This window comes from Myotis brandtii, unplaced genomic scaffold (assembly GCF_000412655.1).
Source record: "Myotis brandtii unplaced genomic scaffold, ASM41265v1 scaffold187, whole genome shotgun sequence".
Classification (NCBI taxonomy): Eukaryota; Metazoa; Chordata; class Mammalia; order Chiroptera; family Vespertilionidae; genus Myotis; species Myotis brandtii.
Genome location: NW_005356944.1, coordinates 4,676,612 through 4,691,395, shown reverse-complemented (window position 1 = coordinate 4,691,395; position 14,784 = coordinate 4,676,612). Strand labels below are relative to the sequence as shown.

The 14,784-nt window shown below is 37.6% G+C and overlaps 1 protein-coding gene across 2 annotated transcripts in view; it reads right to left on the bottom strand.

Annotated features, from left to right (window-relative positions):
• Positions 1-12,215, bottom strand: part of HIPK3 (homeodomain interacting protein kinase 3) — a 56,466-nt gene extending 44,251 nt beyond the window's left edge. For both annotated transcript variants that reach the window (XM_014538160.1, XM_014538161.1), the window contains exon 1: positions 11,120-12,215. In XM_014538160.1, coding sequence (XP_014393646.1) covers positions 11,120-12,213 — 1,094 coding nt within the window. In that variant the 5' untranslated portion in view covers positions 12,214-12,215. The remainder of the gene's footprint in view (positions 1-11,119) is intronic.
• Between the last annotated feature and the right edge of the window lie 2,569 nt (positions 12,216-14,784).

Sequence of the window (14,784 nt, the reverse complement as noted above, 5' to 3'; positions counted from 1 at the left end):
CCTCTACAGTCCTGTTACTATTTATACACGTGTCTTATCTATTCAGAACGTACGGTCCTTAAGATCAAGAGCTGCCTGCCAGTTGGTTTTATACTTCATATAGCCCGTGGCAGAGTATTTTACAAACCAGTCACTCCTTAAAGATGTGCTCAATGAACACAAAACATGCAATCAGACACAATGCTCCCCAAAATGCATTCCATTTTAATATACATTTAAAATGAAATTCTCAGATATCTGATAACCTACAAAACAGGCAACTTCTGGACCTAGACAATTGGAATTTAAGAGATTATGAACATATGAAACACCCACACATACATATTCTCCCAACTTAACCCTGAATAATTTTCTACCAGAACCATTAATCCCAACAAATAACCATTCTAAAGAATTGCCAGGAATCTCATTTAGAAGCTTTCAAATATATTGGATTATATTCTGCCTAATAAAAGAAACATGGAAGGTTACTTAGTAGCTAGTGTCACACTAATATCCCCAGCAAGAACTATAAAAGCTAAATCACACACACACACACACACACACACACACACGGAGCTGTGTGTATGGCCTACAGGTCATAATGATGAAGTCAACGCAGGTTCATCAGTTATAACTAACTTATCACTGTGGTATGGGATGTCAATAATGGGGAAGGTTGTATGTGTGTGGAAGGAGAAGGGATATATATGGAACTCTGGTTTTTGCTCAATTTTGCTGTGAACCTCAACAGCTCTAAGAAATAAAGTTGATTTAAAAAAAAAAAAAAAGCTGTGTGAAGTCAGAGATCAGACGACAGCTAGGACTTAACGGAACAAAATCCCAGAGCAAAGAGAGAACTTATTAAAGTGAGCCTTACATTTCCTCGAGGTAGTCACCAGCAAACAGTGAGGCATAGAGGCTGAACAAAAAGTAATGGCCTAGAGCCTGCAACTGTCCCACTGGGCTGGGAAAACAAAACTGGAATTCAGAACCTGCCAAGGAAGAGGGGCCTTGGCAGATACTCCAGGCTTTTCCACTGAAACCACAAAGGCCTACACCCTAGGAACAAGGGCAGACTGAAACAGACCAGCCTCACTTGGAATAACATGAGCTACATACTCCACCTGGCTTCCAGAATGAAAAACAATGATCTCTGGAGGAAGGTACTATCACCCAGAGTTCTTTGCACAGCAATGTCCAATGTTCAAGAAAGTAGATGAAATGCTAGGAAATTTCACTATAAAACTGGAATCTACATTTTATTTTATTTATTTTGAAAGTATTACATATGTTCTCTATTGTCTGTGTTCATGGGTTATGAATATATGCATACAAGGTCTTTGGTTGATTACTTCCCACCCAACCACCCACCCTCCCCTGCCCTCCCTCTGAGATTCTCCACTCTGTTCCATGCTTCCATGTCTTTGGATCCACTCTGTTCATCAGTTTATTTTGTTACTTAGATTCCATATATGAATGCGATCATGTGATACTTGTCTTTCTCTGACTTATATCACTTAGCATGATACTCTCCAGGTCCCTCCATGCTGTCTCAAACGGTAAGAGATTCTTCTTTTTTACTGCTGCTTAGTATTGCATGGTATAAATGTACCACCGCTTTTTTATCCACTCATTTACTGATCGGCGCTTGGGCTGTTTCCAGATCTTAGCTATTGTAAATTGTGCTGCTATGAACACAGGGGTGCATACATTCTTTCTGATTGGTACTTTGGGTTTCTTAGGATATATGGAATCTGCATTTTAAAACAACAAATTCTTGATTTCTAGATACCATTGCCCTACTAAGGCTCCTTGGAGAAATGGCTGATTTTATGGCTGAGGCAGGGAAAGTATAAGGTGAGCCTAAAAATCTTCTTGTGCCAGAAAAATTACTCAGCAATAAAAACTAAAATAAAAATGATCTACTGAAACAAAATATTAATGTCATAAAATTACTATGTTGAAAGAAATAAACCTTAAACAAAATAGTACACGCTGTATCATTACATTTACATGAAATTCTGGAATAGGAAAAAAAAATGTGGTTAAAAACTCAGATCAGTAATTACATATAGAAGGGGCGAGAGGGACAGACTAGCACTGAATGGGAAGGGACATGAGGGAACTCTCTAGGGTGATGGTAATGTTGCATCTTTTTAAAAAATATATGTTTTTATTGACTTCAAAGAGAGGAAGAGATAGAAACACTGGTGAGAAAAACATCCATCAGCTGCCTCCTGCACACCCCCTACTGGGGATAGAACCTGCAACTTGGGCATATGCCCTGACCAGGAATCCAACCAGCGACTTCCTATTGCATGGTATGGATGTCCGTTCCGTCTTTTAGTTGTATTTTTGAAGTGGTTGTTTGGGGCGGCAAACTCCGGTGTTTACCTATGCCGCCATCTTGGTTTTCTCCGATAATGTTATATCTTGATAGAACTTTGGGATACAGAGGTGTATGGCATTTGCCAAAACTCACTGAACTTGCATTTCACTGTATATAAAACTTAATTCCAAAAAAAAGAACAATAAATAAACACTGAACTACTTTGTGAAAGACTTGCTTAAGTGTTTCATAACACAGTGTACTGATATCCACAAATTCACTCTGAATTACCTCATCAAATAAAGATGAAATGATAAATGGAGAGTTATCTATGATAAAGCCAAAGTAGCAAAATGTTAATAGTAGAATCCTGGTAGTAAGTGCATGTTCACTGTAGAATCCTTTAAAGTTAGTTGTAACTTTGAAAAGTTTCACAGTAAAATATTGAGGAGGGTGGTATTTAAAAATAGGCCAAGCGCATTTAACACACACACACACACACACACACACCCTTAGACACAAAGTCCACTGATTAAACTGAACACAAAGAAAAAACTTAAATGCAGTCAGAGAAGAGAAAAAGGACATGTTAACATCAAAGAAGTCAATTTTCTTTTTTAAAAAAAATACATTTCTTTATTGATTTCAGAGAGGAAGGGAGGAGAGAGAGAAACATCAATGATGAGAGAGAATCATTGATCGGCTGCCTCCTGCACGCCCCCTACTGGGGATCGAGCGTGCAACCCAGGTATGTGCCCTTGGCCGGAATCGAACCTGGGACCCTTCAGTCCGCAGGCTGACGCTCTATCCACTGAGCCAAGCCGGCTAGGGCAAGAAGTCAATTTTCTATACATATAATGGAAGCTAGAATGCAGTAGAATAACATCTTTAAAATGTTGAAAGAAAATAATGCCCAAAGTATACCTAGAGGACAACCTACTTAAAAAATAAGTTGTTGGACCCTAGCTGGTTTGGCTCAGTGGGTGGAGCATTGGCCTTTGGACCAAAAGGTCCCGGGTTCAATTCCGGTCAAGGGCATGTATCTTTGTTGTAGGCTCCTCCCCAGCCCAGGCCCTGATCAGGGCTCGTGCAGGAGGCAACCAATCCATGTGTTTCTCTCACATCGATGTTTCTCTCTGTCTTTCCCTCTCTCTTCCACTCTCCCTAAAAATCAATGGAAAAATATCCTTAGATGAGGATTAACAAAAAAAAAGGTTGTCAGCTTTTTTTCTAGAAGTGCAAAGGACCAGAAGCGGTACTTTGAAGAACAAGTAGAAGGACCTATACTGTCAATTATGCTAATGACACTGTGATACTGGTGTTAAGAAGAGACAAAATGAAGGGGGGATAAATGGTGATGGAAGGAGACTTGACTTGGGGTGGTAAACAAACAATGCAATATACAGAGATGTACTGAAAAATTATATACCTGAAACCTATATAATTTTATTAACCAATGTCATCCCAATAAGTTCAATTAAAGAAATAGACAAAACAATGAATAACAGTGTCCAAATATGGACCCACACATATAAGGTCACCTCGTTTGATGAAGTTGTCACAACCGTGGAGTGAAATAATAAATATATGGTGCTCAGTTAAGGGATATCCATATGAGAAAAAAAATGTGCCTTAATCCCTACCTCATACCACATGCAAAAATCAATTTCAGATGGATGGCAGGTCTAAATGTGAAAGGTAAAACACTAAGACAACAGAGAAAAACATCTTAGCAAAGAAAGTTTCAATAAAATGAAGCACTAACACAAGCTGAATGAGAAAGGTCCAGCCAGATGGGGACTTTAAAAAATAATCCATCAAATCTGGTGATTAACAAACATGACATCAGTGTCATTCAGGAGAAGAGCTTCAGAAAGATGAGGGGAAATCGCTGGAGGAGGAGCATGGTAAAGTGGGGAAGCACAACTGAGCTCAAACCATACTCTGCAATCTATTAGCTGTGTATCTCTGGGCAAGTTGCTTACCATATCTCAAATTCCCAATTTGTAAAATAAAGATAATGTCATTACTTATCATGGGTAAAGGGTAATTATGAAATATTTCTAGCACAGTGACTAGTACTAAGCAGTGTAAGTGTTACTATTATATGAACTCTGTTCATTTTTACATTCTCATTTTCCACATAAGAAAAGCACCTACCAATATAACCTATGACAGAGAAGACAAGGGGTTGGGGGGAGGTAGAAAAGGGTAAAGAGGGATAAATAGTGATGGAAGGAGACTTGACTTTGGGTGGTGAACACATAATACAATATATACAGATGATGTATTATAGAACTGTATATTTAAAACCTATATAATTTATTAGCAAGTCACCCCAATAAATTCAATTTAAAAATTTTAAATGTAGTGCAGAATGATGAAAAAATTAAAACTTTATTTTATTTTTTGCCTATTTAAAGACAACAGTGTGAAGAAAAGGACCTTTTCACACACTACTAGTGAAATTATAAACTGGAATAGTACATTTTTGGAAGGAAACTTAGCAGCAGCCATCAGCAAAAATGTATGTATCCTTTGACCTAACAATTGTCCTGGAAATGTGAAAATGTACCTAAATGCCCAAGGGCATACAAGAAGGTTCCCTGTGGCATTATCAGAAAACCAAGGAAATGTACATCAGAGAGGACTGTTTAAATAAAATATAAAATACATTATTAAAAAATTATAAAACACAACCACAATATAAAGAGGAAATTATTCCTGCTTTACTTCCTAGCCTTCTCTATCATTAAATTTTTCTTACAGTGAACATTCTCTATTACAATTTTAAAAACATTAAATAAAACCATTTTTCATCTAGTACACTGGTTTTGGAGTATATTCAAAAATTTTTTTAGGAAACCAAGATGGCGGCATAGGTTAACCAGAGATTTCACACACTACTAGTGAAATTATAAACTGGAATAGTACATTTTTGGAAGGAAACTTAGCAGCAGCCATCAGCAAAAATGTATGTATCCTTTGACCTAACAATTGTCCTGGAAATGTGAAAATGTACCTAAATGCCCAAGGGCATACAAGAAGGTTCCCTGTGGCATTATCAGAAAACCAAGGAAATGTACATCAGAGAGGACTGTTTAAATAAAATATAAAATACATTATTAAAAAATTATAAAACACAACCACAATATAAAGAGGAAATTATTCCTGCTTTACTTCCTAGCCTTCTCTATCATTAAATTTTTCTTACAGTGAACATTCTCTATTACAATTTTAAAAACATTAAATAAAACCATTTTTCATCTAGTACACTGGTTTTGGAGTATATTCAAAAATTTTTTTAATTCAGTGTTTTCTCTCAAAAGAAACATTTGTTATTTTAGTGTCAAAGTTTAACACATATTAGATTCTCTCTCCTAAGTAATACAATCTCATCATACCAGCTGATGCCTAAATTATTCACTGGCCACTGAACTGGCACTCTTCCATGGCAGCAGGCACTCTGTGAATAACATCCAAGGTGCTGAATTCCATTCACAGGAAAATGCTAAAGACTCAGAAACAAACAGGCACTTACATTTGAAGTGTGTGAGGTAAGGACTGACATCTAATCCATGAGATCATTACATCCGATTAAAGTACATTCATGAGACCATATGCACCTTAAAGACATAGCCATGTTGTTCAAGGAAAAACACTGATAACATCTAAACGTCCAGGCTTTTACTCAATGTAAAAAAAAAAAATCACAAAAGTGATTCTTTTAACCTATGAATAACTATTTAAGTTATAAGCAATTCTAGAATATAGTCCTTCAAACCTATTATAAAATTGCAAATCAGCCCAGTTTATAGGGCATTACATATATTACATATTTCACATCTACAATCTACAGAATTAACAAACTCACTTTTCTTTAATCCTCATCCATGGATATGTTTTTATTAATTTTAGAGAAAGGGGGAGAGAGAAACATTGATTGGTTGCCTCCCATATATGTCCCACTGGGGGGTCAAACACACAACCTAGGTATGTGCCCTGACCAGAAATTAAATCCGCCACCTTTTTGTGCACAGGACAATGCTCAACCAACTGAGCCACCCAGCCAGGGCAACACACTCATTCATTCATTCATTCATTCATTCATTTTTGTAATAGAACATTTATTGGGTAAAATACAGCTCCATAATATATGTGTTTACTAAAAAAAAGTGTTTATTTCTTTAAATTTAAGATCACAAAAAGTAACATCACAAAAATATCCATTACCTATTATATCAAATACTCTCACCTTAAATACCTTAGGTACTCATGGGTATAAGCAGGACCCAGTTTTAGAAGGGAAGTTTCCTGTGATTACTGAAAAGAGTTCAAGGTGAGGATGGACAAATAAACAAGTTACAATGTTATTAAAAGTAATGCATGTGGCCCTAGTTGGTTTGGCTCAGTGGATGGAGCATCCACCTGTGGACTGAAGGGTCCCAGGTTCGATTGCCAGGCATGTGCCCTTGGCCGGAATCGAACCCGGGACCCTTCAGTCCGCAGGCTGATGCTCTATCCACTGAGCCAAGCTGGCCAGGGCCATTGGTTGATTCTTGTATGTGCCCTAATCAGAGATCAAATCCACAACCTTGGTGAAGGGGGACAGTGCTCTAACAAACGGAGCTGCCTGGCCAGGGCTGAGACTTGTGGTGTTTAAATTGCTCTGTTACACTCTGCCAGCATGGCTCAGAGGTTGAGCATCGACCTATAAACCAGGAGGTCAAAGTTCGATTCCCAGGGCACATGCCCAGGTTGTGGGCTCGATCCCCAGTGTGGGGTATGCGGGAGGCAGCCGATCAATGATTCTCTCTCATCATTGATGTTTCTATCTCTCTCTCTCTCTCCCTTCCTCTCTGAAATCAATAAAAATATATTACACACACACACACACAAAAAGTAATGAATGTGTTCAGCTGGTCTAGCTCAGTGGTTAAGCATCGACCTATGAACCAGGAGGTCAGGGTTCAATTTCCATTCAAGACACATGCCCCATTGTGGGCTCGATCCCCAGGAAGCAGCTGATCAATGATTCTTTCTCATCGTTGATGTTTCTCTTTCTCCTTCTCCCTTTCTCTCTGAAATCAATAAAAATTTATTTTAAAAATATGTTTAAAAATTTTGAGGGACAAAGAACCAAACTCTTAGTAGAAAAATGGGCAAAGGACATAAACAGGTAATACACACACACACACACACACACACACACACACACACACACACACAGAAACTAATGAAAAGGGTTACCAAAATGGGTTGGGTAGGAATGCTGTGGAATGGATGGGGGCAAGGGGATGTCACACTTCTGAGATAACCTTTTGGTATAGTTCTGATTTTTAGATCCATGTTAATGTTTCACATAATCAAATAAATAAACAAACACATGGGGGACCCAGAATGAAGTACAAATAAATGAACTTAATTATATTTTAAATAAATAACATAATCATACTGAAGGTGGGTAAGAAGAGGATTGGGGAAGAACTAACCTAAATAACTCTGATCAACACAACAGTTTGACCACATACTCCAAGTCTAAGGCTAAGAGGCTAAAAGAACTATAAATAAATGTTGTACTCTAGTTGGCAAATTAGCAGTGGTATAGGTTAGCAATTTCAAAACTACTTTAAATGTATTCTAGAATTGAGCAAATAAGTAACATACGTGGATAATGAGAGTCAAGTTTCCCAGTATCAGAAAAGGCATTATAAGGGAAAAAGCTGGTATGCCTCAATGGTTGCGCATCAACCTATGGACCAGGAGGTCATGGTTCGATTCCCCAGTGAGACACATGCCCAGGTTGCAGGCTCAATCCCCAGTAGAGGGCATGCAAGAGGCAGCCAATCAATGGTTCCCTCTTCCTTCCTCTCTGAAATCAATAAAAATATTTTTAAATAAATAAATAAAGGAAAAAGGAGCCCTGGACAGGTAGCTCGGTTGGTTAGAGCATGGTCCCCATACACCAAGGTTTCAGGTTCCATCTCCAATCAGGGCACATACAAGAATCAACCAGTAGATGCATAAATAAGTGGAACAACAAATTGGTGTTTCTTTCTCTTTCTTTCTCTCTCTAAAAAGCAATAAAAACATATCCTCCAATAAGGATTTAAAAAAAAAAAAAAGACTAGTCAATCCTATTTCCCCTCTGGAGGCTCATTTAGGAGTGATCTCTCCCCAAAAGCCTTCTCTGAACCCTCAGATTGGGCTAAACGCCCTCCTCTGGGTGGCCATAGTACTGTGCACACACCAATTCCCTAGCATTTTGAGACAAACTATTGTTTTCCATTAAGTGATAAAATCATGTTTTAATCACCACTGTAACCTTAGCACCTAGCACAGTCCCAGCAAACAAAAAGGGCTCAACAAAAATTGTAAGCGTGAGTTTGGACCTGTCTGGTTGTATAAGCCTTAGTTTTCTACTTATTAAATAGGAATTCCACCAATTGTCTTACTCAACTCCCAGGGATGAGACATGAGAAACAGAGCAGGAAATATATGTAAAATCACTTGGAAAAATGATGCAGGTTATGTATATAGTTATTTCTATTTATAAAGTAACCCTGTGTAAAATATTATTTTTTTTGTGGGGGGGGGGGGGGGTCATTCTATGTACCTTTATTTTATTACAGAAACACTGTCTTTGAAACTTAAGGATCTAAAAAGGCATGAGGGGGTGAGAATGCCCTAAACAAAAACTGATAAGCCTAAATTGTTACCTTTACATGCCTTTCTGTCAGCTATTTCATGCAAAATAGAACACATTTTTTTACTTCAACAATTGATGATAAATTACATAGTATTAGTACAGTAGCAAAGAATATAACTGCTATACAGCTTACTTTATAGCCCACTTTCTTGTCTCTATATTCTGAAATGACTCAGAACCACAAGCTAAAATCTATATTTTAAAAAAAAAAGAAAAAAGATATTCATGACCTGAATGTTGCCACCACACCTCATAAATACAGCACCTTCTGCTGCTAAAACCTTTTATGCATTCAACAGCCCTATGTGTTCTTGACAAAAACCACACTCAAGCAGCTGAATTTAGAACATGCTGACCTTGAGCAAATCAATGCCCTTAGCATGTACTTCTGGCTTCTATCACCACAAGAGCTAGACAGCCTCACCATCTATAGTAGTCAACAATTTCTGGCCACTGTCCCCTGTCTATTTTAAGATATCCCTACTACATTTCTGTGTTGCACAGTTCAAAGAAATAAAAGAACACATGAACCTGTGTTTAAACACAAATAATTTACCTTGGAACCTGGGGTATATGTGTTCCTACTGTGATTAGCTCAAAAAATATTTAATTTGGTAAGTTTCCACTTCCTCCTTTCATTTTTCAAATACAATATATTTTTAACAAAGAGTAAAAAAAAAAAATCAAGAATAAGACACTTCCATTTATTGCCAAACCAGATTTATAAATAACCTCACTCATAAATTAAGCCAGATTTGGCAATATTTTCAAATATAAACTACAAAAAATATTTAAAAAATAATAGTTATGTGCTTTTCATGCAAAATTATACTACATATTAAAATAGTACCTAAGGGCTATACTACATTTTCACGAATCTACCTTAATGTTTACTAACTCTTCAAATTCTTGTATTCAATTGACAGAAAGCTCATTTCAAACTTTTTGTGTGTTTTTTCCCATTGTTTTTAATCAATCAACATCAGGAAACATCAAACAAAATGCTAGCACTAGTTTTTGTTTATTACAAATAAAAACTTCACTTTTTTCTAACTCTAAACACAGAATCTATAAGTTAGCATCGCAACTGTATAGCTTCCGAAATTCAGGTAAATTATTTACTTGAAAAAAAATATATAAACAAATTAGAAACTACTAATTATACTTAGCAATTATTCATAGCTTTTTTTTTTTCATTGCCAACAGAGCCTAACATTTGTGCAAAGGCCTAATGCTAGCAGAAACAAGTATCATAAGATATATAGCATTTTAGATTGCTTTGTAAAGGATTTCCTTTACTCTCTTGAAACATTTTATAAAAAGTTGTCAAGTATAAAAATTAAATAAAGCTTTTTTTTCCTACTCTGATCCAAAAGATTTCAAATAAAGAAAAGGAATCTATGTTTCACATGGACTAAATCTGATATGCAGAATAATGCAGGACTTAAAGAAAATGAAGTCATTCACTAACAAACGAACTAAATATAGAGCCCAAGCAGATGGAGCCTGGGGTTTTATATAATACTAGAGGCCCAATGCACGAAATTCATCCAAGGGGCTTGGCCCTCACAGCCATGGCGGTTGCCTCGGCCCTCGCAGCCACGGCTTTGGCCGGAAGGATGTCCGGAAGGCCATTCAGCTGTCCAGTATAATTACCATATTATACTTTTATTATTATAGATGCTGACTACTGAAAGCTCTTAAGACAAAATCTATGGAGTATAAAGGGGAGCAAGGGGAAACACCATTATTCTTCTCATGCTGGTAAATAAGATTTTAAAATAACATGTCCAGAAAAAAATTAACTAAAAGCTAATCTTATATTTCATTAAATTGAAAATGGCAAGATTTCATTTTTTATGCTGCATAATATTCCACTGTGTGCACACTTGTGTGTGTGTGTGTGTGTGTATGTGTGTGTGTGTGTATGAGACATCTTCTTTACCCATTCATCTACCAATGGACACTCAGACCTAAACTGATCTTATCCTGCTTTATTTATCCAAAGCAGTCTTTTTTCATCACATATACACACAAAATTACTTCATTTAGCATAACTTCAACATTTATTTAATAACCAAAGAGTAATTGTCACTTACCTGTAGTACCGAGATTGTAGGTATGTTGAACAAACAGTCTTCGACACGTGACTGGCTGACCCAAAGTCTATTACTTTAACCCTGTAAGGCTGCCGAACAGGATCCACCAACATAATATTCTCTGGTTTGAGATCAGCATGAATTAAACCAAGACTTTTCAATTTTTTCAGTGCAGTGGCCACTTGTTGAAGAATGGGTCGAATTACTTTTAGTGGCAGGGGACTGAATTTATTTTGTTTCAGAAAGTCATACAAGTTTTGTTCCAGCATCTCAAAGACTAAACAAGTATGGTTACGGTGCTGAAAACATTCATAAGCTCGTACAAAGTTATACTCATCAGCATTTTCAGTACTGAGTCTTGCTAATATGCTCACTTCTATCTGCCCTTGACGTGCATAAGAAGGATGATTCTTCAAAATCTTGATTGCTACGATTTCATTTGTCCCTCTTTTCCAGCATTTGACGACCTGGCCAAAAGTGCCTCGACCAAGAAAATCAAGGACTTCATACGTGTTTTTCATGGAGCATAAGACTTCATGCTGTACTAACTGATAGTCACCTTCTCCAGTGGTGCAATTCTGTTTTGTTCCTGTGGTAGTTGTCACAACTGTCACTGGATTTCCCATGTTCGTTTGCAACATTGCAGGAAGTATGGACAATTCATCGACAATCTGCATTGCGCTGTGATTATCCAACTCCTCACTCTTGCGCTTCAATCCACATCGCTGAGGGCCTCCTAGGAAATGTAACCTAGGTCTCCACGCCCCAATCGGAGGTGCCTCCACTTGAGCTTGCTGCGCCTGAGCTGCTATTACCTTTGTAGCACCCGCAGTGTTTTTTAAAACCACAGCACTTGTCTGCAATGAAAAGTTGTGTCCTCGAGGTCTGTTAAATGCTATCTTTGTCTGAAAAGCACTACCCTTTGTGAGAGAATGAGAATTTCCAATGTTTCTACCATTCACGTAGGTCCGTGGGTAGTTTCTTTCCTGGAATACACAACTGCTTGGCTCTACTTTGAGTTTCTTCACACTACAAAAGGCACTTGACTGAGTTTGATAAACATATGGTGGGTAGACCAAGACTTGTGAGGCCATACCTGCAAAAGAAAGAGAAAAAGGACTTATTAATTACAGAAAGTTTAATTTTAACCCTCATAAAGAAAACTTTCAAGGGTCAAATCCATAATTTATAAAAATAATTAAATTCCATCAAGATTTTTTTCTCTTGAAGATGATTGTTGGGGTCCAACACCAGCAGGTCCAGGGGTTCCCAAAGGTGTGGACGGAGTCGGCGAAGAAGGAATGATACGGAGACAGCGTTCAGTTGGTCAGCAGCCTAGCCAGGATCTCTAGCCAGGATCTCCAGCCAAGTTCTGTGTTTTATTGTCTTATTACATCTGTATCTATACCAGTTGATTTTAATCCTATCAATTTCTATTCCAAAGGTTGGGCGTTTCTTATCTCCATTCCAGGGAGTAAAGATTATGTAGCTTAAGCGTGATTGTTCGTAGTTAAAGTGATTAACTACCCGCCTGGCACTTAGTTATGGGGTTTTATTCCCTCCCTAACTTCAGGGAAAAATCCCTACCTGGGGAAACAACCTTTCTCGGAGAGGTGGCCTTGGTTAAAACACATAGCGCCAAGAAAGGGAGCAAACATATTAAGAACAGTATGCCATATACGCCAGGTCCCTTGAAACATATGCTGTGCAGATGTTTCTTCCCTGCAGCAACTGTGTCAAGCAGCAAGGATGGACCGGCTTCCAGCAGATGATAAGCATTTCAATACCTCTACTTTAGTTAATGCTTCAGCTACTTTGAATGTTGCATAAGGCATTCCTGTACCTGCACCCATAAAAATAGATTCAGAAGCACAGATGATGAAACTCACAGATAGGAATTTCTAAGCCCTGGCCAGGGTGGCTTTAAGAGCATCATCTCATATACCAAAAGGTTATGGGTTCAATTCCCAGTCAGGGCACATGCCAGGTTGCAGGCTCCATCCCCAGCAGGAGGCAGCCAATTGATGTCTCTCTCTCTCTCACATCAACGTTTTTCTCACCTTCTCAAATCAATAAAAACATATTTTTTTAAATCAACTAAAAGACATTGTTTTAAAGACACACGTATGAAAATGTGATCAGTACTGAAGATTTATAAAGACCTACAAGAAGTAGTAAGTGAAAATAACAACAAAAAAGCAAAAGCCTTTAAAGACAGAAAAATATATTTTTTGCCTAAAGAAAATCTCAAAAATGTTACCTCATAATAAACAGGGACAAAAGACCAAAACATTAAATTTGTAGCCAACACTTCACAAAAACAAAACCACAACAAAAACTAGCAATACAACCAACAAAAAAAGTCTCCTTGGTGAAAGTTATTTTAGGGAATATTTTCACGCAATTGGAAATAAGCAAATAGCTACATTATATCAAAGTAAACCTTTGAGATTCTGTTTATATAAAAACCTTCCATTCAGATTTCTTTTCTGTACACATCTATCAACTATGCTTCCAGGATATATTAAAAACAAGTAGACACAGGTGCAGTTCACTTTCAAAAGTGAACTTATTACCACTCTTTAAAGGGAGACAGAATGGAACAGGAAATGAAAAATACAGATAAGATTGCTGTATCAGGTACAATGTACCAATGCTTCTCTAATCTGATAGCTTCAAAGCTAACAGAGCTAGAGGGTCACACTATGTAAAAACAGTAACGTTCTCCACAGTTAGGGTGGTACTAAGTTCACTAATGGGAAGATGCATTTTTAGTCAAATTACACAATTATAAATCATAGACTACAAGTGACCTCAGCATGTTATGATCAGCACCAGAGACAAAAAGATTGAAAAATACTGGAAAAAAGAAGTGAGCATGCTAAAAAACAGAAAACACCACTGCGCATGAGCGTGCACACATACATGCTTCTTGATCTATTACCAGATCCCCATCCTATTCTGTCTTTACCTGGATCCAGCCATCACTCAGAGCCCTCTCGTTAGCTTCCTCATCTAAATCAAACCCCCAAAACCTGACCTGCCCATATCAACAAAGAATTTTACACCCTGTCCTAAGAATATTATTAACCTCTTCTTTTGATTACCTCCTACCACACAAATGCCCAATATTCTTTGATAAATTCTAGTTCTTGTCCTTCTAGTAAAATAGATTCCAAATTAACACTTCTCTTATGTAACACAAAAGATGCTTAGCAGCAAAAGAATCCAAAATTCTTAATCTAATTACAGTGGTTCTCAAATCTTTTTCCTGACACATCTCAGGTATGATGAGCTTTGAAGAAGTGAAGTACTTTTTGGGGGGAGGTAGTAATCAAGTACTACACTTTTGTTAGAGAAGTAACCCATGTTAGGGAAGGTGATTTTCACCAAAGCATTTTTATGTACACAGCAAATGAATAATTAATTTGATCATTCCAAGAAAGGACTTTTACACATCACTGCAATGACTTTCAACCCTGCAGAATACCTTTTTGAAAATAATAGGGCCGCCCTAACCAGTTTGGCTCAGTGGTAGAATGTCGGCCTGAGGTCAGAAGGGTCCCAGGTTTAATTCCGGCCAAGGGCACATGCCTGGGTTGCAGGCTCAATCCCCAGTGTGGGGCGTGCAGGAGGCAGCCTATCAATGATTATCTCTCATCATT